At 45.2% G+C, this 24550-nt stretch overlaps 2 protein-coding genes across 16 annotated transcripts in view; one reads left to right on the forward strand and one right to left on the reverse strand.

Annotated features, from left to right (window-relative positions):
* NAV2 (neuron navigator 2) overlaps nucleotides 1-7327 on the forward strand; it is a 181250-nt gene extending 173923 nt beyond the window's left edge. For all 15 annotated transcript variants that reach the window (XM_015863388.1, XM_015863389.1, XM_015863390.1 and 12 more), the window contains 2 exons: nucleotides 2766-2969; nucleotides 3691-7327. In XM_015863388.1, coding sequence (XP_015718874.1) covers nucleotides 2766-2969; nucleotides 3691-3816 — 330 coding nt within the window. In that variant the 3' untranslated portion in view covers nucleotides 3817-7327. The remainder of the gene's footprint in view (nucleotides 1-2765; nucleotides 2970-3690) is intronic.
* Nucleotides 7328-7824: 497 nt separating this feature from the next.
* DBX1 (developing brain homeobox 1) lies at nucleotides 7825-11589 on the reverse strand. The gene is made up of 4 exons (XM_015863394.2): nucleotides 11032-11589; nucleotides 10739-10840; nucleotides 9308-9510; nucleotides 7825-9210 (listed from the first exon to the last, which is right to left on the reverse strand). The coding sequence occupies exons 1-4, from the start codon at nucleotides 11378-11380 to the stop codon at nucleotides 8839-8841; spliced, it is 1026 nt and encodes a 341-aa protein (XP_015718880.1). The 5' UTR covers nucleotides 11381-11589; the 3' UTR covers nucleotides 7825-8838.
* Between the last annotated feature and the right edge of the window lie 12961 nt (nucleotides 11590-24550).

Below are 24550 nucleotides of genomic sequence, written 5' to 3' on the forward strand. Positions count from 1 at the left end.
AAGCCAAATACTAGTAAATTTTGGGTATTACATGCATAAAAGTCATTATTTTTAATCAAGCTTTTTTTTTTTTTTTTTTTTCTGTGAGAAAATTCCCTGTATTTTTGTAACATAAAGACCCAGGACAAATGAAACCTGAAGCTTTGCCCTGGCAGCATCTGTTAGTGGACAGGCTCATTTTAAAACCACTTGTTTTGCAGTGAAGCAGAACGCAAGATTGCACATGCAGAAATAGAAAGCTGGGTCACAACGTGAGCGTGGAAGGTTAACAAAGGGTTGAAGGTAGATGGGAAGTGTAAAGTGTGCTTGTGTTTTGATGCCATTGTAGGGGCATCACCATTGGGAGTGTGACAGGGCCTGGAGACCTTATCACTTTGGTGTAAGGAACATAATCAGTGTTTGGAATGCACACAGGGGTGTGACACAAGAGTCCCTGTAAAGGAGAGTAATAGGAGCCAGTGATATTTTAGACCTAAAATATGTGAAAAGGGCAAATGTAATGATTTTGTTTCCTCTTGAAATGGAACAAAACAAACAAACAAACAGATTTCTACAGTGATGCTTAGGCTTGCCATAGTGTTCTGATCAGTAGGTATGGAAAATGATGATGAGATTAACCACAGTTATAAAACTCTCTTTGCCCTGCCTTGTTTTGCCTGCTATCTTCATCTTCCTTTAGGTGTTCTGAATGGCTTGCATTCTAAGTGCAGTGAGGATTTCGGTTTCTCCCTTTTTGCTTTGGATTCTTTATCTGCTTCAATCCAGTTTCCCCAAACTCATGTCTTTAAAATTATTTCTTCAATTACCCTGAAATTCCTCTTTTGTCTGTGGGTAAGAATAGAACTCACATAGTCAAAAGAGCAGCCAGGGCCCTACTAATTAACAAGCTAATGCTAGAAATGTGTGTTCCATTTTGGGCTATTTTCTGTCCCCCACACCCACAAAAGCTCCTTTAAGAACACATCCTCTCATATGAAATCGCCTGCCAAAAAGGAAGGGTGGACTGCTGATTTCACTCTGATCTCTCTGGACCTAAACCGAGCTATTTGTATGTTTCTGTTTCTCATTTAGAGAACTATTTTGGGTCAAAAACAAGCGAGCCAAAGGGATCCTTTCAATAATTGCTCCCATTGGAGCTGCTGAGGTTTTGGTTCCTCAAAACAGTGATGTGAAAATTACAGGGTTATTGAAAACAAAAACAAAACACCTCAGCCTTGTTCTTCCTGCTCAATGTATTGATATGAAATGCAGCACCAAGGAAAAGGGCCCAAAGACTCTGTGGCTTCTTGCCATGATTGCTCATACTCCAGTGATTTGGTGCTTTATGAACCAACCTGTTAAGATTTCCACTTCTTAATGGCACCTCTCTCTAGGAGGCGCTGATGTGATGAAAGGGGTAGAACTGGGTGATGTGGAAGGGAATAGTGAGCTGGTATCTCATTCGATCTGTGATGATTTCATGTACTGCAAAGGAAATTCCACTTACCATCTCATTCTCAGAAGTAAGCTAGGAACTACGTGCACCTTCTGGGCTGTAAGGATGTGACAAATACAAAACTCTCTGCACATACCAACAATGTTGTCTTCCTGTAAATTCAAGAACAAGATAAAGTAAGAGATCTGGTTAATCACAGCTTGAAGACATTATGCTGGGAAAACAACACAGTGCAAGGATTAAGCACGTTTTGTTTGTAAGATTGCCTAGCACCATCTGCTGGGCTCTCCCTGCTGCTGTGCTGCTGCAGAGTGTACTTTGCCACTTACGGCCATGTGAGGAACAGCCCTAGAAAGCTCCAAAGTTTGCCCTAACTATTCCTGTTTGGCAGCAGAGAGGATAATAAAACCTGGAGGGTGGGAAAAGGAGATAGTTCTATATCCATCAAAGAGCTGGTAAATTCCTGTCCAACACTGATGCTTTTTTCCCCCTGTGCATTTTATAAGGAAAATGAGAGGTCTCCAAATTCAAGTGACAAAATGCCAGTAATGGACTCCAGTTGTGGAAAGGTGGTTGGGCCAGAAATGCATAAAGCAGAAGTTTAAAAGTTGAAAGTCACTTCGAGTTGTACTTAAAGTAATATGACATCCAAAGGAATTTATTATCTATTTAAGGCAAACAGTGTAGCAAGAAGGATGTGTAGGGATTCAGTAACAGTCTGTTGGAAAGAGAAAAAGGTTTTGAGACAGCACACTTACTTGAAATGTGAACACACAGCCAAATTCTTCTGGCACATTTTCTTGGTTGAGTACAGAGAAATTCCCTTGGCTTGAAAACCTTGCTTTGACATCCATCCATCACTACTGCTCGATAACAGGTATCGCATTTCCTCCTTCACATTCTTGTAGCTGTGGTTTCACAGCAACGGTGGACAGATAAGCCAGCTGTTGTTGTGAACTGAACGTCAACATGAACAGTCTGTCCTCTGTGTTTACTTCGAGTTTGGGGTGGCGGGGGGGGAGAAAAAAAGACCCACCTTTCTGCGTAGAGGTTATTTGTATATCTCCCTTTCTTCAAATGGCACCCACAGAATGGTGCTGCAGTCTGAAAGGAGGTGGTTGGCCTCCTCAAAACCACTTGCCACTTAAAACTAATAGATTCTGCTTTTGGATGGCAATCTAATTGGTTCTGCTCAACCCTGCTTGCAAGTTTCTTCTGCAGTCAAAGCATCATGGCACGTTTGTTGTGGCTACGTAAGCAGCAAATAAAATGGTAGGCAAATGGGAATGTTTCAGGGAATGTTTTAAAAGAAACTTGTTCCCTTTTCCAGCTGTATGGGAGGAGAGCTCCTTGGGAGGATCCTGCCAAATGGGTAATGGATACGTACCCGTGGGCAGCCACCCCACAGCACCACGAGTGGCCTCCTCTGCTACAGCTGCGGCCTGAGGACGTGGGGTTTGATGGCTACTCCTTATCACGGGAAGGCTCAACCAGCAAGCAAGTTCCAGTGAGTGACGCTGAAGGAGATCCACTGGTAAGCTTCTCCTTTCTGAGACAGTGAAGCTGCCTTGTTTCCCTTTTAAAGGGACTAAAAGCAGGAGTGAAAAGGTAACAGACAGTAGAAAAGGTTTTAATTTTCACTAGCTCACATATACAGGTACAGACATCGTTTCCAACTTCAGTGATTCTATGAGTGTAAACATCAAGCTAGAGTACCTTCAGATTAGCCTGTTTCAGCAGCTCTGTGTGCATTTCCATGTGTCACAGCAAGAGAGAGGAAGGATGCTTGCAGAATCCTCTGGACTAATCATGGAATCATAGAATGGCCTGGGTTAAAAAGGACCACAATGGTCACCCAGTTCCAACCCCCTGCTGTGTGCAGGGTCACCAACCAGCAGCCCAGGCTGCCCAGAACTGGGCATCCAGCCTGGCCTTGAATGCCTCCAGGGATGGGGCATCCACAGCCTCCTTGGGCAACCTGTTCCAGAGCATCACCACCCTCTGAATGAATCAATTCAGTCTCTTCATTTTTACCCTCTCTGGAAAAACACACAGTTCATGACTAATTTGTATGTTGCCATGGCATGTTTTAAATGTAATTTCTCTTTTCAGATACACAGGAATAATTACTCCAGTTGTCTGTTCCTTACCTTTGTTACATGCTGGCAAAGTGAATGCAGATGTGGTTATCATATGGAGCTGGTACCATTTCTACCCTCAGAAAACAATAATTGTGTACTTTTTTGCCCATGTAGATGAACATGCTAATGAGACTGCAGGAAGCCGCCAACTACTCAAGTCCCCAGAGTTACGACAGTGACTCCAACAGCAACAGCCATCACGATGACATCCTCGATTCATCTCTGGAGTCTACGTTGTGATCTTCAGTGGATAGAAATAGGTCATTTCCATGATTGCTCTCCCACTCGACAAGAATCCCAATCACAGACTCATGAAAGGAACGTGTTCCTGGGCTGGGCTGGTATCTCAGTATTAGAGCTGCAAGAACAAGAAGACACTTAGAGTCAGTCTTGAACCTGGGTGCAGGCAACCCAAGCAACCTTTGTATTGTTTTTCTTCTTACAATGATAAGAACTGCACTATTCCTTTGTTTTCTTCTGTTTAGTTGCTGTAAGCTCTCATGCCTAAGATACTGAAGATGTTAAAAATACTCATCATTACTAAAAGAAAAAATAGTTAAAGGGAGGGGAGGGGGGAAGATCTCACAGCTATAAAGCGAACAGATTTGTGCCATGTCCCGTGAGAGGGGAGAGGAAATTTTTGCCTATGCTGCTTTTGACCAAACACATATAGGTGAGGGCTGGACTTTTACCAATCAGCTTTTCAGATTAAACTCAGCTTTGTATAGTTTTGGTGCTATAACAATATTGCTTGCCTTGGTATAATACTCCGTGAAGGCAAAGCTGCTAAACAGGGAAGTCTGAATAAATATAATACAAGGGAGGTGGGGGGGTGGAAAAAAGAATGATAAGAAAAAACACTGCTCTTCTTGCCAGTCTGAAACCTTGGCTTTCTTTCGTTATGTGCTTGTAAAGATAGACATATATATAAATAGGAATATATAAAAGTATATATTCAGTCTGAAAAAATCAGGTTGTTTCCAGCACTGTGTAACCATCAATCCTACTACTGGTTAACTATCAGGTGGCTCTCTGCTACGCAGGGCCCAATTCTCCTCCCACATCCTTCCATGATGCTCAGTTGACTTCAGTGGGAGGGAGTTTTCCTCCTCTGCAGAAGTCCTACAGATCTAGGGGACCTCAGGGAGCCCGCAGGCATCCCGTGAGCCCTGTGTACAGAGGGTGGGTAGTTACACCCTGAAGGGATGGGTCAGACTTTTGGTTCTTAATTCTTGCCATGAAACGTTACAGCAGTTTTCTATAAACGTTGGGTTTTGTTCCAGTCAGCACAACCACAAATGGGTTAGTTACAACTCAGCTCTGTTCTTTTTAACTGCAAATATATATCTATATATGTATAGTATTCTAGCGGGCAGGAAGGTACTGCGTCTTTTGAGTTTACCCAGGCCATGCTTTTGAGTTTTGGCAGAGCTGTGAACCTGGTTTTATTTCTCCTCCTCTCCGAACGCACACACCTACGCTCTCAGTGTTAAGGCTTTGTACTTCTGTTGGGGAACAGGAGCACCTCACCAAGAATTGCACTTTCCTCTCCATGGAAACAAATGCTCACACCAGCGGCCCCACCAAGCCAGCTGCCCTGGGCTGTACCTCAACACAACCACCACTCCTCACTGTTGACCTGTACGAGCCTTTCCAGCTATCTTTTGGTGCTGAATTTTAAAGCGATGCCTTATTTTGTACTAATTGTGTTGATGAAATTAGTGCTGTATATTCTGGGATTTTATTTAAATAAAACAGGGCTAAGTCATCTCTTGGAATATCGTACGTTGCTGTGAATACGGTTTGTACGAGACGTTAGGATTCGTCGCAATGTGACGAAACAAAATAGATAAAAAGGAGGGAGATGAGAACTTTTCAGGTTCATATCAGTCTGCAGCTATAAATCCCTGAAGAGCTCTTTTATCCATGCAGGAAAAGATTTTCAACTAGAATAAATGCTGTCATTAAATTACAGAAACGAGCTGGGGTTTGTCAGCGTACAGAAAGAAAACTCACGAGGATCACTTCCTTAAGAGCCTGTTAATCCTTGTGGGTTTAGAGTGATGGAAGAGACGAGTTCTTGCTCCTGGGACTCAGTTGGAGAGGATAGTTTGATGATACCTCATGACTTCCTGTAACGTACCTGTGCTTACATTGTCTTACTGAGCTGGTCTTGAATCTGCTCCTGTTACAACTTCTAAGTGCTGATGACTTCTTTTTTTTTTTTAATTATTATTATTTTAAAGAAAAATGTTGTAAAAGAAAAATTTAAATATTTTAATGATGGGGGGGGGGGAGAGAAGCTTGCTGTTGTTGCCGTTTTTAACTCTCTGAACTCTTCGTTATGTCACTGAATGAAATACCAAGGGTTTACTCAGCTGATGTTCCTGATGTGGTCTTGGTATCGTCCAAATGGGGTGACTGTATGGAATTAAATGCATGGCATGCTGGCAATGACTGACAGAGAGGTTAATTTTTCCAGTAGTCCTGACAGTTCTGCCTCCCAGCACTGAGTTTACCTGTTACTACTGTGAATCTTGATGCCTAATCCTCCAACTCAATCCATGCAGACACAGCATGTGCCTGTTGCAGGGCTAGGGCTTTCAATGGACTTAATATCCTAGAAAACATCTCAGTTAATCTTTAACTGAGTGCTATAAGACATGTTTATAATGGTGTTTTTATTTGCGGGGAATGGGGTATTTTTTTTTTTCTCATGCTTAATCCTGTGCTCAGGCCCAGGAAGGAATTTCTGTTGTCTATCATTTTGTATTGATTACAGTAAAGGGCAATTTCAATGCTCATCCTGAGCGTCACAGGATTCAATGTCTTTGTGAAACATGGGGAGGCAGGGTTACCTGCGGTGTGCACTTAGTTTTTATCAAGACTTCAGTCTTTCTCTAAGTGACTTTCTTCTCATTTAAGGCTTTTTCAGTAACACTTCCTTTCCTTTTACCTTTTTTTTTTTTCTCTCTTTTTTTTTCCTACAAAGTTGGCTTGTTTTAAAGGAGAACAACAAAGGAAAAAGTAAAAGAAAATGAAGTTTCTATGCAACATTCACGTTGTGTTCTAAACTGCAAATATAAACCATTCTCTTCAAAACTGCCAAGAGTGATACAGGCCATAAATGAGACGTGGTTTATTTGGGGAAGGGGAGGGAGGGGAGGGTTCATCTTTTTGTACATTTTGGAAGAAGCAAACTGGTATTTCATTGTTGATGCTTAACTTGGATATTCTGTGTATGAAACCTTGTCTAAATGTGGCAATTTTCTTTCAAGAAAAAGGAAAAATAATACAAAAACTAAGCAAAAAAAAAAATAATAATACTAATCTTTCTTTGTGGATATTAAATGGAAGGTTGCTGTTTGAATCTAGTTGTTTCCAGTGGAGCAGTTTATGAAATATGTTCTATAAGATGTACATTTTTTCATTGTAACATAGAAATGTAAATATTTGATTAAAAGTGCTGCATTTTGATGAATTTTTTCTAGCCATTTTTAAAGAGAAAAAACTAGGAATCGAGTATTTTGTGTACGTTTATGATGTTTTCCATTCGCTCCTCTCCCTATTTAATTTTCAGTTCTCATTTAGGATTGGAATTTGTGAATGGTCTGTTTGAGATCATGCTCCCCTTCTCACCCTCCCCACTTCTCCCCCTTCCCCCTCCCCTGTGTCATGGAGAATAAAGCTGATGATTGTACCAGTCTTAAATTATTCATGATTCAATAAAATTGATGCTTATTTATTCAGATTTGTGGTTTCCCTCAACTTTTTTTGTCCCTTCTTTATTGACATTTTCCATTTGAAGATGGTTTTAGTTCTTTATTGTGAAGATACCAGGAGCCCTGAGACATTATACCAGTGAGATCCTGTAAGGGAAACTGTTGGTCACAGCCTGAACCTTTGATTAACCATCTGAGGCAAGAGGCGAGTCAGCTGTGGGAGCACAGGTGAAGGCAACTCAGCTGTGCTCCTAGAAGGGGTGGAGCTTGACTCCACCTCTCCTAGATCCCATTTAAGGGCTGACCGCCACTAAGGCAGCATGTGGAGGCTGCTCCTGCATGGATCAGTCTGCAGACTGCAGTGTGCGCTTACAACCCTTAGCCACCTCCCCATCAGAGGGAGCCTTACCTGATCAAATGACTGCAGCCTTGACAGAAAGTGGTTTTATTTTGTATCCCTGTTTAGTCCCAGACTCAACCTACACCAACCTGCAAACAGGAAGCATGTGTTGCTGAATGGCCAAGCTTGGAAATCTACATTCTTTTATTTGGTAGTCATTCATTTTATTATATATACACATATTTAAAGTCTGTACATGTTAAAAAATACAAAATAAAAGCGCTTCTTTATAAATTACACATTTAAACAGCTACATTTCTTCATCGTTCAGCCAACATTCGATTAAAAAAGAAACCTTATTCAGCCATTGTTACTCACAATAACCTTGGTATAAAACATCCATACAGAGTAAGTGTACAAAATAGCGTACAGTTCATATAAGCTGTACAAAGACAGCAAAGTTCAGTCAAAACCAAAGAGGTACATCCCCTTTCCTCTGTCCACAGCACATAGCAGAAGCCAAGCGGAAAGCAAGCACAGGCCTGTGGGCAGAAAAGTGAGTTAGACAGTGCTGCATCTAAAGAAAGGATGTGTAAATTAAACCAACACTGACAGAGAAGGTCCCCGCTACACAAGGCACACTGTGTTATACCTGAAGGCGATTGTGGTGGTTCCCCATGGGCGTGTGGCACGGTGAGGGTGAGGAGGGGGCAGTGGTTTATCTGCACATCTCATGGACGTCCTTTGGGATGAGGTCGTCACCAGATCAGAGCAATCCTCAGGTTCTGAGCTCTTGGTAGTAGCTGGGAGTTCGATTGGAAGGTGGGAAAATGGCCACAGCACCTGTATTATGTTGATATTGGTGGTGTTTTGTCTGGAAAAAATATTTCCCTGCTATAAAGGAAGGAACTGTCTGCCCCTTTGCTTTCAGGCTGATGCAGCTGATTGAGCACATACTGGTTGTTAAGCGGAGAGGAATGGTTTTGAAGAGGTCAACAGACACTATGGGTGTGAAAACCTTCTCATGGGACAGAAAAATCAGGAATACCTGGAGCAGGAAGACATGTGGCCATGTGATAGGGAACCTGCCCTGGAGAAGCAAGCGGACATGCAGGTGGAACATCACCTCTTCAATTTATAGCCCTCTGTTATGTACACCTTTACAATGTCCCCATGCGATGGTATGAGCAGGTGGGCAACCTAAGAGACTGTTATCTCTTCTTCTTCTTCCTCCCCTTCCTCATCCTCTTCCTCTGAGTCCGAGCAGTCTGAGGGTTTGCTGGGGCTGCTGGAGTGTGATGGAGAGGGAGGTGTCTGGGGGCCCAGCCTGTCCCGCAGGTGCTGTGGGGCTGGGTGGTAGGGCAGCGGGTGCAGGGGGCTGGGGGGACATGCCATGGGGCCTTCCTCCTCTTCCTCCTCCTCCCCTGAGCACTTCTTGCCAACGTCGCTGAGGTCTGGGTGGGGGTTGAACTTGGTGGGTAGGGTTTGCTCTCGGCAACCACCAGAGGAGAGGAGCTCTCTTTCTTTGGAGTTCCTCCACTTCATTCTCCTGTTCTGGAACCAGATCTTCACCTGAGGGTGGAGGGAGAAACTCAGAAACAACTCAACTCAGTCGCATGGGGAGCAGGGAAGGCCTTTGGTCACACCTCAAGGGGGAAGGAGGGCTCACCTGTGAGTCCTTGAGGCCCAGCTTGGCCGCCAGCTTCTTCCTGTCGGGTTTGCTGATGTACTTTTGCTTCTGGAACATCTTCTCCAATGCTTTGCGCTGCACATCAGAGAAGACGGCACGGCGCAACATGCCACGGCGCGGCTTACCACGGGCAGCCAGCGGCCACGAGAAGGTGCCAGGGATGGGCACGACAGCAGAGGCAGCTGCAGGACAGAAGAGCAGGGTGAGTGTGGACCATGGCCATCACCCCAATGCCCACAGATCCGGGGACTGAAGGGATCTTCATGCTCAAATGGCCATTGCCTTTCATTGGGGCCGTAACCGGGATTAGGGCCATCAGCTCAAACGTGGGAAATGGCTCGATGGTGGCCTGTTTTGTTGGGGGATTCAAAGGGCTCCGGCCTCAAAAGGAGAGGCTCAGCGCACCGGCTGGGGTGGAGGTGTGGGAGAAAAGCTTTCCCTCCTACTTGTGGGTTGGTTTTTTTTTCAGAAGCTTTTATCATTTCAGGCACTTTCTTAATGCTTGAGATGAAAACGAGGACTTTTCTGGTCAGAACAAAACCGGCCCCTTTGGACTCAGTTTTGATCAATCAGTATTCATCTTTTTTCTATATTAATCTCTCTCCCTCCCCCCCCCCAAGTTGGAGAATTCAATCCGAAGACATGAAAAGTAACAGCTAATTAGCACACTGCCAGGCTCCCCGTGGCATTTGTATGATAAAAAGGGCAGAGTTTCGCCTTAAAAAAAAACCCACAAGTGTGGTGTGGGGGGGGAGAACCTCCCCAAGAGAGACAGAGATGCTAATGAAGCGTGAATGGTAATTGTGTAGTAATGAACTAACAGAAAAAGACTGAGGACAAGCAGCTAACGCCATATATTATTGGAACAAAAGAGATTTACACTTTCAAACTAAACACAACAGCATGCCGGGCTCCTCGGGAGAATACTGATGGCACAATCGTCTCTTTCCCCAAATCATTTTCATTAAATGGACATGAAAAGCTATTTATAAAGCTCAAGTTGTTTTTGTTAGGCTATTCACACGCTGGAGAAAGGGAGCAAATTCCATTATCCGGAGGATGAATGGAAGAGCTGGGGTTATTTTTTCCTCTCTCTCTTTCCCCGTTTTTCTTTTAAACTAATAGCTTGTGTAATTAGATTTAAAGGAAGAAGAAGAGGAGGAAGAAGGGAAAGTTCTCCGCAGCTCCTCCACGGCCGCTGCCAAACCCAGGAACGCGCAGCGGGTGCGCGCGGCCCCGCGGGGACGCGCAAATTTGCGCGGGCGCGGCGGGCGCTGTCCGCTCCGCCCGTGGTGCTGAAGGAGACGGCGGGGCGGGAGGAAACGGGAGCGGAGCAACGGGATGGTGGGCAGAGAAACGTCATTTGTGGGCAGAGAGAGCGGAATCTGGGAGGAACTATTCTATACCTACCTGGGAAATAGGAAGATCTGATGAAAGGCTGGAAGGATCCTTCAAAGTACGGAAAGGAGAAAGTCTTTGGAGGGACGCTTTGAAGCAAGGCTGGAGAGGACTCTAAGTGAAGAAATACAACGGAATTAAGAAGGCTGGCAGCGAATCGATCCGGGAGCGCTCAGCGGGGCTCGGCTCGCTCTGCAGCCGCGTTCCCTCCCCGGCAGAAACCCCGGCCCCTTAAGTAGGGGAAGGCGAGGCGGTCCGCCCTACCCCCTCCCTCTCCCTTCTCTTCCCCCGGCGAGGCCGCTTACCGGTGCGGGGGGCGGAGGACAGGATGGCGTTGACCCCGAACTTAAGGAAAGTGGAGTCGCTGCCGGAGCTTTGGGGCGAGCAGATCCTCCTGGCCGCGGTGCAGCCGGGCAGCTCCGGCGTCCCCGAGTCCGTCCTGGGTGCTGAGGCCGGGGGGGACATGCTGCTGGGCGGGGGAGCGCTGCGGGGCGGGTAGGAGCCGGGTCGGCTGATGCGGATCAGGTCCTCCACCAGGAAGCTGGAGTGGCTGGAGAAGGCGGATTGAAGCGACTGCGGCAAGGTGAGGGTGGGAGTGGGCCGCAGCAGGCTCGGGTAGACGGCCGGCGGGGCGATGAGGCTGGGGAACATCATCGCAGGGGCCGTCCGTCCGTCCGTCCCCTCCGCCCGTCTGTCTGTCCGTGAATAAAGATCCCACTAGCGAGCCGGGCAGGGTTCTCTGTGCCCTTCCTCCTGGATGAGGGGTTTTATAGTGGTCAGTCCCGCTAGGGCTCTTTCAGCGGTGACAGCCCCAACAATGGGGTTCAACAAAGTTCTCCACTCCGGCTTCATTCAGCGGCCGCTCCGGGGCTGCCCATTGGTTCGGGGCTGCAATTTATGATTGGATTAGGCTTCATAAGCACCCCGCGCACAATGGCCGCTCCACAAAGAAAGTGTAGTCATCAATTTTGCATATTGACCGCCTCTTTGGAATACGTCGCTCCAAAGGCTCCCAGCAGGGTTTTGTTCCGAGGCAACACACACGGGCTAATTAAATGCCTATTTAAAAGTTTCCAATGACATCTTGCCTCATAGAAAGGGAATTATTTAAAGAAAGCACTAAATTTATTTGCCTCTCCCCCGCTGAGGTTAGGAAATAAATCAATAAATATTCATCTAAACCGTCAGAAAAGTGCCGTTTTTTTGGTTTCTTTTCTTTCTTTTAGTCGCAGTAAACGCAAATGGGAAAACACGGCATTAAACTATGGAGGAAGGGAATGTTCTGAGCGCGGTTCGGCTGCGTTCTGCCCTGTTATCGCAGCGCTCCGGGCGTGATGTTGGCGTGGTGGTGTTGGTGTGGTGGTGTTGGCTATTTTTGCCAGTCCCCACGTTTGAAGTCGGCTACAAAGTGGATCTACAGCTTCCACTTCTACTTCCAGCGCTCTGACACTGGTGAGGATCCCGTGCGGGGGCTCGTGCTCAGAACCAGAACTCGCCCCTAGAAAATGGGAGCGCTGAGAATAGCAAAGATGCAACGAGCTCTGGAGGAGCAGAGCGGCCACCGCAGGTTCTCAGTCTATCGGTCCTCTTAATCTCACGCAATCTCACTAAAAAGAGTGGTAAGAGCTCTCCCCCCACCGTGAAAACGAAGGGAACGCTGCGTTGTTTAGGAAGTAAATCGAGTTGGGCCGGCTCTGAGCTGCGTTTCTCCGATGTGTGCGGGACCCGCGGGGCATCGGCAGCGGAAAAACACGAAATCGCGTATTTTCAAGCGGGTTGGGTTCGTTTGTAGCTGCAGGGATGGAAATGGGAGCGAGGGCACTTAGTTCCCTTTGGAGCCGGGGGATGAAAGCGAGTATTGAGAGCGCTTTTACCTGATTTCTGTGTTAAAGAATATAACAGATGTGTTAAATGTCCTATGTTTTAAAAGCGCCCCATTCAGCCCTTTGGTGGGGCTGAACCTTAGCGAGCAGAAGTGTGCAGCTCAGCCATGCAGCCTTGATCCTATTAACCATGAACTAACTGTCACCTTCAGCTGTTTTCCCTTTTTACTTTTTAACACAAAGCTTTCTCAAAAATCTTATTAGCCAGCTTTATTTCTCCCGATGCTTTTTGTCCGCCCGTTTTGTGCCGGTGATCTCCATGTCGATGCTTTAACCATTCAAGAAAAGTGCATCTGCGATTTATATCACATTAAGGAAGAAAGAAAGTCTGTTAAACCTCTCCCTCGATTCAAATCAAAAAGTTATTTACCAGAGGATGGAATCGGCCCCCGAGCTCGGGCGATGCTGACACGTCTCCGGGCATCTGCGGAAGGAGGGAGGGAGGCGGGGGGGCTGCCGGCCCCCCTGGTAATGAAACCTCCCCGGGTTTGTTAATCTCGGCTCTAAGCAGGTAAAGGGAGAGGGCAGCGCGGCGGGACCCCAGCACCTGCCCGGCTAATAGCTGGGGATGGGGGGGAAGCAAGGGCTGCCCCGTCTCTCCCTCCTTCAGCCTCCCTCTTGCCCCCTCCCGGGTTATTTGAACTCTATGCAGCCCGTTCTAGGTGTGAAACGAGAGTCAATGGAAAAAAAGAGTGAGCGGAGCTTTCCCCATACAAGTAACGCGCTGTCCCCGCTCTTCTTTCGCCCTCCCCCCCCCCCCCCCCCGATCCTTTCTTTCCCCTCTTTGCCCTTCCCAGCCGGGCGGGGCCGGCCCCGCTCCGTGCTTTACAGTCGGTATAGGGCCCTCTGAGATGCTTTTCTCCTTATATATATATACATTTATATATATTTGCCGATACATCGTGGCCCTTTCGCCTCGGTCTAATTTCGCCTGCCTCAAGAAGGGGCTCTGACACGTTGGGTTGGGCTGGGTCAGGCGCATGCTGGGGCACACGTGGACCCGGTTCCTCGCGATGCGTCTGAGCACACTCAAAGAATTCCTTAAGCACCACGGCAAAAGGGACGAGGCGTCTATTGAAAGGGACGAGAGGCCGCGAGGAACCAAGAAATCAGACGAAAGGATCTCATTTTCAGCGATCTCCTTTGGAAGTTTCTTTTCAAAGGCGGTGATCACTTAAGAGAAGGGAATTCTAATGTCCCGGGATAAAACCTGTGACTAATGCCGTTTGACCTATGCTCACGAGGTTTTGTGCTTCCTGCCATTCATTTTAATGTCGTTATCTTCAAATTTATTTCTTAAAAGTCACTCGCTTTCTTAGGCGAGAAAAGAGAGGGGGGGGAAAAGAAGGAGGAGGGGGGGGGAACTAACTCCGGCGGTGGGGCCGAGGGGCGGCGGCAGCCTGCGTGTGTCCCGGGCCGGGGTTGGTAATCCGCATGAAATTGGGAGAGCCGCCACTTCCAGCGAGGACACGGAACGCCGGGCCCGGCTCCCGGAGCGCTGGAGGCAGAGCGGGGCCGGCCCGGGACGGACGGGATGAAGCGAAGCAGCCCCGTGTTGCCTGAGCTCCCCCCGGGGACGGACGGAGCGGAGCCGGACGCCTTGAGCCCCAATGGAGCTGCGCTGCGATACCTAAGGCTGCACCTTTAGAATTCGGCACAAGGAACAGTAACTGTTGGTTGGCTCAAAGCTTTTTTAGATCCGACACCCCCTCCCTCCCCCCCAGCCTTTATTTTATTTCTTCTTCTTCTTCTTTTTTTTTTTTTTTTTCTTGAAAATCCTTCTATTGTGCCAATCAAGCAGATGGTTTGCAGGAAATATAGCTTGGCCCCAGTGACCGAAACTAATTTTAACTAGCTTTCCAAGCCTGGCACGTTTGTTTTGCTCTTACAAAATAGCTAAAAAAACAGCTGGCAAGGGTGAATTAAACCCATTAAAGACACATTTATAAGAAATTATATTCACATAGGTTGCTCGAACCCCCCTAAGAGGGGAGAGATGAGAGTATTGAAATGAAAATGTCCCCGAACACACTACCCTCCTTAACATCGCCTGAGAGTCTCAAAACATTTTACTAAATAGATTAACTTGACTATTGTTTCGCATCACATTTATCAGCTTCATTAAGTGAATAGCTGAACAAATATATTACGCATGCATGAAAAGCTCTTTTGGGGGCTGCCTTATTGTGTCCTCAGCCCTGACAGGTGGTTAACTGTGTTTCTCTCTCCTCTCCCCCTCTCTCTCTCTGAGCAAAGAAAGAGGGATCTTGGACGGAGCGCATGGCCCAGACTTGGCAGAGGGACCTGGAGGGGAGAGTTACTTTCTTCTCCCTCGCCATTCATCCTGGCCAGCCCAGAGAGAGCACGGCCTGAAATGCAACCAGATGATCCTGTCTTGTCAGAAGTAATTAACTTTAGTTTAGTCCCTGTGTCTTGCTTATGCTTTGCTAACTCCTCCCTAAGCCTGTTTACTTGGCACCCATTCTTGCAGATGTGATAGTTTTTGCCCACCTCGTCCTTTTATCTGTTCCCCAACCTCCACTCTCCTTTTAAAATAGTAATATTCTGGGGTTGAACAATCTTCCTTTTTTCTTCCCCACTGATCTGGCTAATAAACAAACAGTCAAACACACAACCTTCCTAGAGCCAGCTTCGTTCACAGACTGGGTTGTGTGCCACTCGGTGAGCTGGGGTTTGCAGAGTGCAACACAGTCCTTTATTCCTTGCCCTCATTTCCTCGAGGATAAGGGAAAGCAATTCCTTCCTCCTTACTTTCTCCAACATGTATTTCTCTGGTTCCATGAAAGTCAGTGCAGAGAATAAAAGGATTCCACCCTCACCCCAAGTCAGGTTTCAACTCTGTTCCTACTAATTGACTTCAACACAAAGTTGTGATCCTTTGCCAATGGCAATGGCAAATCTCTCCAGAATCAGACAGAATTGTTCCATAACCAGCACTACCCACTGCTGTACTTATCCATAAGTCTTTGGTAAATTGCAGTGCATCCATAGAGGAGGAGATTATATGTGCTGGACTTTTTGGAAAAGCAGCATACGATATATTTGATTTCCAGAGCGTTGACTGAAGAAGAGAGATGAGAAACTTTGTCCTGTGACCAGCTGGAGTCCATGGAGCTCCTCCTGGAGATGGATGAGCAGTTTCCAAAGAACTTATGCATCAGGGTTGAAGGGAAGGCAGGGGAAGGAGACATCATAGTGGGGATCTTCCTCTTCCAGGTGGTACAGGAACCCACGGTGTAGTGGGACTGTTAAGTCACAGCTTGAACTGGTGATTAAGCACCTGGTAAAGGGCTGTGGCTGGCACAGGGAGAACAGGCAGATGGTCTGCACCCTTGATGAGAGGGTGTGGACCTCAGGTGGTACACTCCTGGGTTCATATTAGGGCCAGCCATGGAAAGAAGAGCTTCTCTTCAGCTTAGACTGTGCTTTGTGATGTTGTGTTGCTTGGCTGGGCATTTCCTTCACTAGTGGGCTGAGATCAACTCTTTCTTTTGCATATGATTAGTTGCCCACCTGAGACAAATGACTTCATATTGCCAAGAGTCTTTCAGAACAATATTTCACTTCTTCATGAGCAAAACAAATATTATTAAAACCAAAGGTAAGATGAAATCAGAATCTGTTTAATCACAGGGTTTATTTATAACCTGTATTTTCAACTAATGCCTTGTCTAGGTAAGGCAGCAAAGTGATCACTTATGGCTTTTTGTTTCATTTTCCTCTTCATTTAAATTCCAGAGTGTGCAGCATTCCCATTTTTAAGTAGATTTTAACCATGACTAGAGAAGCTTAGTTATCATCTATGTGCTGTAAACAATATGGTGAGGGGAGATGTTTTTATCAGAGCCATTCAGCTCTTGTTTGCTAATCTAATTACAAAGCATAGGTTTCCCAACACAGAGCTGCTCGCATAGAAAGGGCTTTTCTCACACCTGGTGGCTTGTTTAGCCAAGCTTTTAAAATGCTTATAGTTTTAAAGGGAAAAGAAAAAAAAACCCTTTTTAAAGAACAAGTTCCTGTGTCATGCAATGGAAAGAATGTAGTGGTTGTCAACATGAGTTTAGTATAAGGATGCCGCATAAAATGTGGGTTCACTTTACATTGACCTTTGGACGTAATAGCCCCAAACATTGATTTATGTGAGGGCTAAGGAGAAAGATAACAGATATCAGCAATTCTATTGAACTAAATGTGTGCAAGGATGGTGCTGGTATATGTTGTGGGTGTTTATTCTTAATAGTTGAGTGCAGAGCAGCTCTGAAAAAGCAACTTTGAATTGCAGCCCCAGCCCAACAGCCATTTCTGCACCGTTTGGCCCGGTTCTTACAAACAAAATAAAGTACCTTGTCGAATAAGGGCCATTGAGGAGGGATGATGGGTTAAGAGTGGGGGTCCGAGGTGGTGGCGTGGGTGCTTGTTTATTGGGGAGGAGTTGTCAGTTGTTGGCTGTGCCTCTGAAAGGAGGGACGCGAGGGGTTGATGGCTGGGGTAGCATTGATGGGAGGTAACGGGGTAATCGGATTGAAAGTGAGCCGTGGTATTTGTGTCAGTTCACATTTCGTCAAATGAATAATATGAAGTTGCTACCTAGCCCAGGCCTTGGCCTGAGGGTTCGGCTATAAAGACTCCAGGCCTCATTTGATTCAAATATAAATTAATTCTCACTGGAGCGTTGGCTGATTAATCTATTTGCATAATAGTAGAAAAAAAACTGCAGCGTGGTTCCTTTTGCGGGGATTTGGGCAAGAAAAGCCTTAAATTCATTGGAAAGAATAGTGTGTGAGAAGTCAGGGAAGCAAAAGCACCTCTATAGGGCTCCAGAAGCTGCTCTTTCCAGACCCTGACGCTGGGGTTGTTCACACGGAGGTCTGACACTGTCCCAAAGAAAGTAGTGTTCTGAGGCATGTTTGCATGTTTATTCTTGTGCTGGATGTAAACGGTGTTGCTGTTGCTTTCACTGTTTAGGAGAATAGCATATGCGAACTTGTTTGGGTGTTTTTCTGTTCTGTAAATGTGAAGCCAGAAGGAAAAGATACAGTGTGTTCATGGTGTAAATATGGAACTGCTGGGAAGCAATGGGGTGGGATGAGGAACTGAGAAAACCCAGTGCACTTGGCCTGTATGTGTAATTGGAGTGTAAGTATAGCGGGAATGAGGGCCAGACTGTGGTGACTGCATGAATCTCAACAGCAGCAGAGAAGACATCACTGTGATGTTGGTGCATGGCGTGAGTGCCTGGTGCTTGATGAACCAACTCAGGCTCCACAATGAATACGTGCAGGCTGTGAGTTGTTGTGCTCTGGTTGGTTGATTCTCCTCATACCTAACGAAGAAATAACATCTGAGAGAACAAAAATGAGACCTTTTGGATTAGCATAGCAAGCTGTGTTGGCTGTTTTCAATCATGTTTCACCTTTTTGCCCTAAGTGTAGCTCACCAACAGCATACTTCAAGTGTAATTATGACTTTCACCTGCCTTCTGTGCCCTTGGTTATGTTTCATTCCTATGATGCCTTCAGCCTTTTTAGAACGATCTGGGAAGGATGCACTGCTCCTTGGTTGAAAGCTGTCTCTTTCCAAGCTGGGAGTTAGGCAAAAGATCCCGATAAACTGCTGCTGAAGAAGGAAATATGTTGATCAGAGCACCTTATTTACGTAAACAAAACAGAATCAACCTGCTACAGTGCCTGTGAGTTCACTGCTGTAGGATCAGTGTCTGAAATCACAAAATGAATTGATCTAAGCCACGATCATAAAGCAGCAACGCTGCTGTATCTTTGTGGTTAACTCTTGTCCCGCTGTACTCTTACATTTCACATTGTTTGTTGATTGGGGTGGACAAACCTGTGTTTAACGTTTCTAGTACAGTTCACTACTGGTAAAAAGGAAGTGAGCAGCTTTTGGTTTGCTATCAGATATATGCCATAGAGAGGAAGTGATCTTCTGCACAGAGCTGTGGAAAGCTGAACGGCACAAATAAAGAAGCAACAATGGGATATGCTCAACAATATTTATGTGAGCTTTGTCTTCTCAGATACACTTGGATGGCAGTGAATTGTCAGTTCCTATATCAATCTGCCAACAATGAATAGCTCTCAATGAGCTTGAACGTTCTCAGGTTAAAACATCTGTAAAGCTGGTGGAGATTATGCACAATATTGATATGACCTCAATCTGAGGGCATATAAATTAAGCCATTCCTAAGCACAGACATGGGCTTGCTCAGCAATGTTCACAGGGAGACATGAAGTACTTTGCAAAGCGGCAGATAACCCACCAGATCAGCAGGCTCACTCTTTGTTTTCACCTCTTATTTCTGAACTGCCAACACAGCCAGCATTTAAGTTTTGCCTTAATTGTTGGTGTTTGACAGACTACCTGTGAATAATTTACCTGGTATCACCAAGAACATGGCAAATGCAATTTTGCTTCTTTGTGAGCAGGGCAAATATTATTCAAACCAAAGGAAAGATGAAATACTCTGCTAGCACATTGAATGTAACCACAATGACTGCTGGCCATTATTCTGGTAAAATAATTTGATAGTGACTATGTACAAAGCTGTAAGGGAAACTGTTGATCACAGTCTGAACCTCTGATTAACCATCTGAAGCAGGTGATGAGTCAGCTGTGGGAGCACAGGTGAAGGTAATTCAGTTGTGTGCTCCCATAAGTGGTGGAGCTTGACTCCACCTCTCCTAGATCCCATTTAAGGACTGACCACTGCTAAGGAAGCATCTCTTTCTAGATATTGCTTCTGTGTGGAGTCTTTGTGGTGTGCCTCAACACTGATGAGCATCCATCTTGACTGAAGACCTCAGCACTGGTGAGTTGAGTCTTTTCCTAGATGCTCTTTGGATATCTGTTTATTCTGTAATTACAACTATACACTTGTATTATTCCAGCTATACACAAGCATATAGTCTTACCCACCCCAGTGGAATGGAAATATGATGTGATAGATACTTGCCTTAAATTTTCCTGTTGCATTGTAGCTCTGTGGTAGGAGGAAATATCTGATGTACACATAATATATATTAAATGTGACAGTGATGAAACAACTGAAAACTGTGGAAACACAAAGATAGGTGAAGCTGTGAGGGGGTGGTGTTTCCTTTTTTTCCCCTGTTTTTCTTATATATATGTATACATATATATTTAGTTCTCCATATTGTTTAAGGCAAAGCAGGCCCTACTGCTGCTTTTGAATTTGATTCTGGCCAGTGTAGCACAAATCTTCAGGTTGAAGGGTCATTAAGGCTCCACTAGAGCATTCTGAACTTTGTCTGCTCGGTGAAAACATCTCTGGGACAGATGTAAGCTGCTGGTCAATCAGCAGTGGGGTGATCCCCAAACTGCAGACCTCTCTGACTACTCACCCCCTGTTTGCAGTAGTTCCTGGGCAGGTGGTGACCAGAAGGTGCTGTTTTCAAGCACTGGGTTGCCCTCTTGTATCAGTGAAAAAGCACAAGTGTCTTAATTAAGTATGACTTTCTTTTTCCTTCCTAAGGTAGGTGGTTTTTCTACTCTGATGGGGAGTATCCTTACATTGAAGGGGAGTCTCAGGGAAACACTGAGTCATAAATCCCTGTTGCCTTCATTTAGGTGGGAAGGGCTGGGCATGAGTGTGCCATGGGGTTGTACTAGTGGAGATTTGAGGCACTTGGAAGTTTTGTTCCAGGCAAGAGGTGTGTAAGGGAAAATATTGGCCACAGCCTGAACCTCTGATTAACCATCTGAGGCAAGTGATGAGTCAGCTGTGGGAGCACAGGTGAAGGTAATTCAGTTGTGCTCCTGAAGGGATGGAGCTTGACTCCACCTCTCCTAGATCCCATTTAAGGGCTGACCACCACTAAGGCAGCATCTCTATCTGGAGGCTGCTCCTGTGTGGAGTTTTTGTGGTGAGCTTCAACATTGGTGAGCATCCATCTTGACTGAAGGCCTCAGCACTGGTGAGTCTTTTCTTAGATAACCTCTGGCTATTTACTCTGTAATTACAACTATACACTTGTTTTATTCCAACTGTACAAGGTGATAAAAGCTGTGTTTGCTAGTGAGAGAGCCAGGAAAGAAAGCAACTGAAACAAAAAAGCAGGGATGTGAAATGTATATTTTTATGTGCTCAGTTTCTCTGGCCTTTCTGTACTTATCTGCAGTGTTATGTCAGCACGTGGCTAGCAATTACTTAAATAGCAAAGGCTGTGCTTGCATTACCTCAGTCATAAAGCTGACTGTGGAATTCAATTGCTAGCAATGTTCGAGTGGACAACTTTTGCTTGGATAGAGGGGGAACAGGCAGTGATAACCAGAATAGCAATGCTCCAGTGGTTCCCAATCACACTTGTGTGTGAGCACCTGTATGCATGAAAGGTTTCTTGTTTCTTTCTCTCTACAGAGGATGCATGCAGTGAGTTTTTCTGGCTTCGGCTTCCAGCATTGTTGCATCTGGTCCTTTTTGGGTGTTTGTTTTGCATCGCTCATCTTAGTGTTGCTTGCGCACCTTTGGGAAGGGGAGCAGGGAGCTGGGATCAGATATCTGCATTTTAACTCTGATCTTGTTCAGTTTGTATTTAGACCTTCCGAAGCCCTTTTGCATTAGTTACTTCTGGTCTGAGTGGACCTTTACTCTTGTATCAGCACAAAGGGTTGAGGTGCAGAGCTTTCTATGGCAAAAAGCCCTTGCTGGGTCTGAGCAAAATCTCAGCTTTTCCAGGAGCATAGCAACACAAAAGATTTAAGGGGGGAAATTGTTAAAAGGGAAGCCCTTTTCTCTTTGGCTTGAATGCAGTGGGGAGATTAAAACTTTCATTTGAGATTTTGCTGTATTCATAGTAGGGAGGCCATGAATAGGTCTAAGTCAGAGCCCACAGTGGTTGTGGTGTGCCCTTTTATTCTCTGGCACATCTTCAGACACAGGTTGTTTTGCACTTGAAAGAGGTGAAAGAGGGGAATGTGGGGTTTTGACAGCTGATATTGGCCTCTGAGCTCTTGATGGGGATTTTCTAATTAACCCCAAGGGCCCATCAGGTGGTCAAAATGGAGTGATTTCTATCAGAAAGGGCAAGAAGTTGGGACTTTTAATTTTTTTGAGTTAAAGACACAGAGGATAGTTACTAATGTCATATATATGATGAAACCAATTATACCTCAAAACCAATTACATCTCTGAGGAGGAATGTTGGGAAGTTTAGAGCCTGAGTACACCTAAAGCTCAAAATCAGTTTCCTGGCTTTAAAAATCTTTTGGGCTTTGACTAATTGTAGTAACTAATAATTAAAGCAAACGGTCTTTAATTCTGACATCCTTCCTCCAGATCAGGGATAATCTGGGCAGCCCGCTGCTGCTCTGTCCTCTGATGCTTACAGGGAAGCGTTACTGCATGAATGCAGCTGGCAAAGCTCACCAGGCAAGCGGGAACGCAAAAAGATTGTGCACAAACCTTGCTTAAGTTACCTCTCACGTTTAAAAAGGTGGTGAGTGAGCAGATCTGTATCTGTGTGCTGTCACTGCAAGTCATACAATGTTATCTGGTTTCCTGTATGTGACGTGCATGGTGAGATTTGAGGAGCTAGAATAAATCAGTAGCGCCTATGTTTTGGGGGGAACTAATATTAGTTTTGAAACACACTAGTGCTGGGAGGAGAAAATGGGATTCAAGCTTTGTAATACAGGATTTGGAGTAGATAAATGGGGCAGGTAGGTTGATTAGGCTTAGGATTCTGCATAGAGCATGAGCAGCAAGACTGCATTAATTTACTTTTTTCTTTTATTTTCCTATTTGGAGCACTGGAGATTTTAAAAAGGAAAAAGGGGTCAGTGAAGGAGAGGATAAGACTACATGAGTTATGTGACAGAGGATGAGAAAGGTTAATTGAACACTACTAACAAATGTAGCCAGAGCAGGCAGTGTTCCTTCGGCTGCCTCAAGCAAACTACAGCTCTGTCCTGCACTGCAAAGCCAAGGTTGGTGATGATAAAGCAGGGAACGTGTCCCTGCTCCTCATGGTGGATCATATGGGATCTTGATCATATCAAACTTGATCGATTTGTATATCCTAATGATTAAAGCAGGTAATAAACTGCAAGAAAATAAACATGGTACTGCAAAACATATTCGTTGTGAGCCCTTTGAAGAGTCCAGATCATCTTCAAGTTTTTAATGGAGTTTTTGTTTGGACAACGTCTGCCTAAATGTTACTTAATGTTCTTGAATACCAATAGACTTGTTTGGTGTCAGGTGTTTTAGTTGGGGCTTGTTCTATAGAACCTGATGAGTTACAGACATGTATTCATCCCTTGTGAAGTTGAGTTGCATGTATTACTTCTTGCCTAACACATGCTGGAAGCAGACTGATCTTCTTCCCTGCAGCTCTGGTCAGCATTGCAGTATGGGTGAACAAGACATTCATCTTGCTGACACATCTTGTTTCAGCTGTTGCTGTGACAAATTGTTTTTGCTGTAGCTAAGCTGAAGTGTTGTGGAGTTGCTGGGAGCGAATGCTGTGTTCTGGGGGTGGTTCATGTAGCTTTTTAAATTGGTTTTGTTTGTTTTTTTCTTGTGGACAACTTTAAATGAAACTTAAAGCAAGTGTTACAGGGCCCTGTGGGCTACAGAGGGCCTTACTTAGAGCAACATCTAGAGGGCCAAAAAGGTGCAAGGTGGATCTTGAGGCTTGGGAATATCCAAAACCTGCCAAGTTTTGCAGCAGCTTTAAGCATGAGGACTTGTGCCAGACTGTGTAAGAAAGGAATGCTTCCTCTCGTGGGGAGGATTTGGCTCCTGGAATGAAACCCTGTCAATAATATGCATTGTTTAGCAACTGGCCCCTGTTTTTTTATGGACTCTCCTGGGATCTTCTACCAGTGACTGCTTCAGATTATTATATCAAATTTCATACATTTTGACAGGGGTGGAGAAAATAATTCTACTGTGATGATGCTGATGCTATGTGATATTAAGGACATCCACATGCTCACACTTCTCACACTTCAGAACAGAATATCATACATCTACTATGCACAACTTATTGTGGGAGGGTGGTCATCTTGAACCCACAAGAGCTCAACCAAGTACTCTGCACCAAGGTTTATGTTTGCTTTCTTGCTGCTGGTTCTATAACTTGGTCCTCTGCCAACCAAGTTACCTTGTCATTTGTGGTGGTCTTAATTCAGTTCTTGAGTCACCTACAAGGAGAAACATCCATTGGCTTTAAGAATAACAGCACAGAATGAAAAAGGAAAGCTTGTCTTCCAGGGAACAGTTATGACAAGTTCTCTTTGATCTCCCAGTGAATTTGGATGAAGCCACACACTTGTGTTCTTGAACACTTGATTATGTTGTGGCTAATTGGCAGCAATTAGTGTGATTCATTTCCTGCACATGAATTTGTACACTGCTGTTGAATCAAACCTGGGAGGACACTTCCTATCTCTAATTCCTCTTCCTTCCTAACAGGGACCTGCCTCATCCAGATTTGTCTCTAGGTGCCTGCTGTGCATCTTCCTGTGCATTTTGCAGGATGCAAAGTGCTGAGAAATGAGGAGTTTTACAGAGAAATGCCAAAAAGGGGATTTAGAAATGGAAAACCTTCCAGTAAGGTTCCCATACTGCTTAAGTTTTTAAGTAGGGGTGGAATCAGAATCTAAAGTATGTCTGCCTAAAGGTTTAATGAGTAGAAGTTATGATGGTGCTTCAACAGCTACATGAAGGTTGACCTTGTCATGCACTAGCTTTGCATGGGGATAAATTAATACAGCTGCATACCTGATATCTGTGTCACATGGAGCAGAGACTTAGTGCATGATTCTGAACAGTGTGAGTACAGTGAGAAATGTAACATTATCTGCTCTAGAAGCTGCTGGGGAGGAAACAGTTTTGATCTGTTCTTGAATCACAGGGTGGATGGGAGGTGTTTGTGTC

Source organism: Coturnix japonica, chromosome 5 (assembly GCF_001577835.2).
Source record: "Coturnix japonica isolate 7356 chromosome 5, Coturnix japonica 2.1, whole genome shotgun sequence".
In the NCBI taxonomy this organism is placed as follows: domain Eukaryota; kingdom Metazoa; phylum Chordata; class Aves; order Galliformes; family Phasianidae; genus Coturnix; species Coturnix japonica.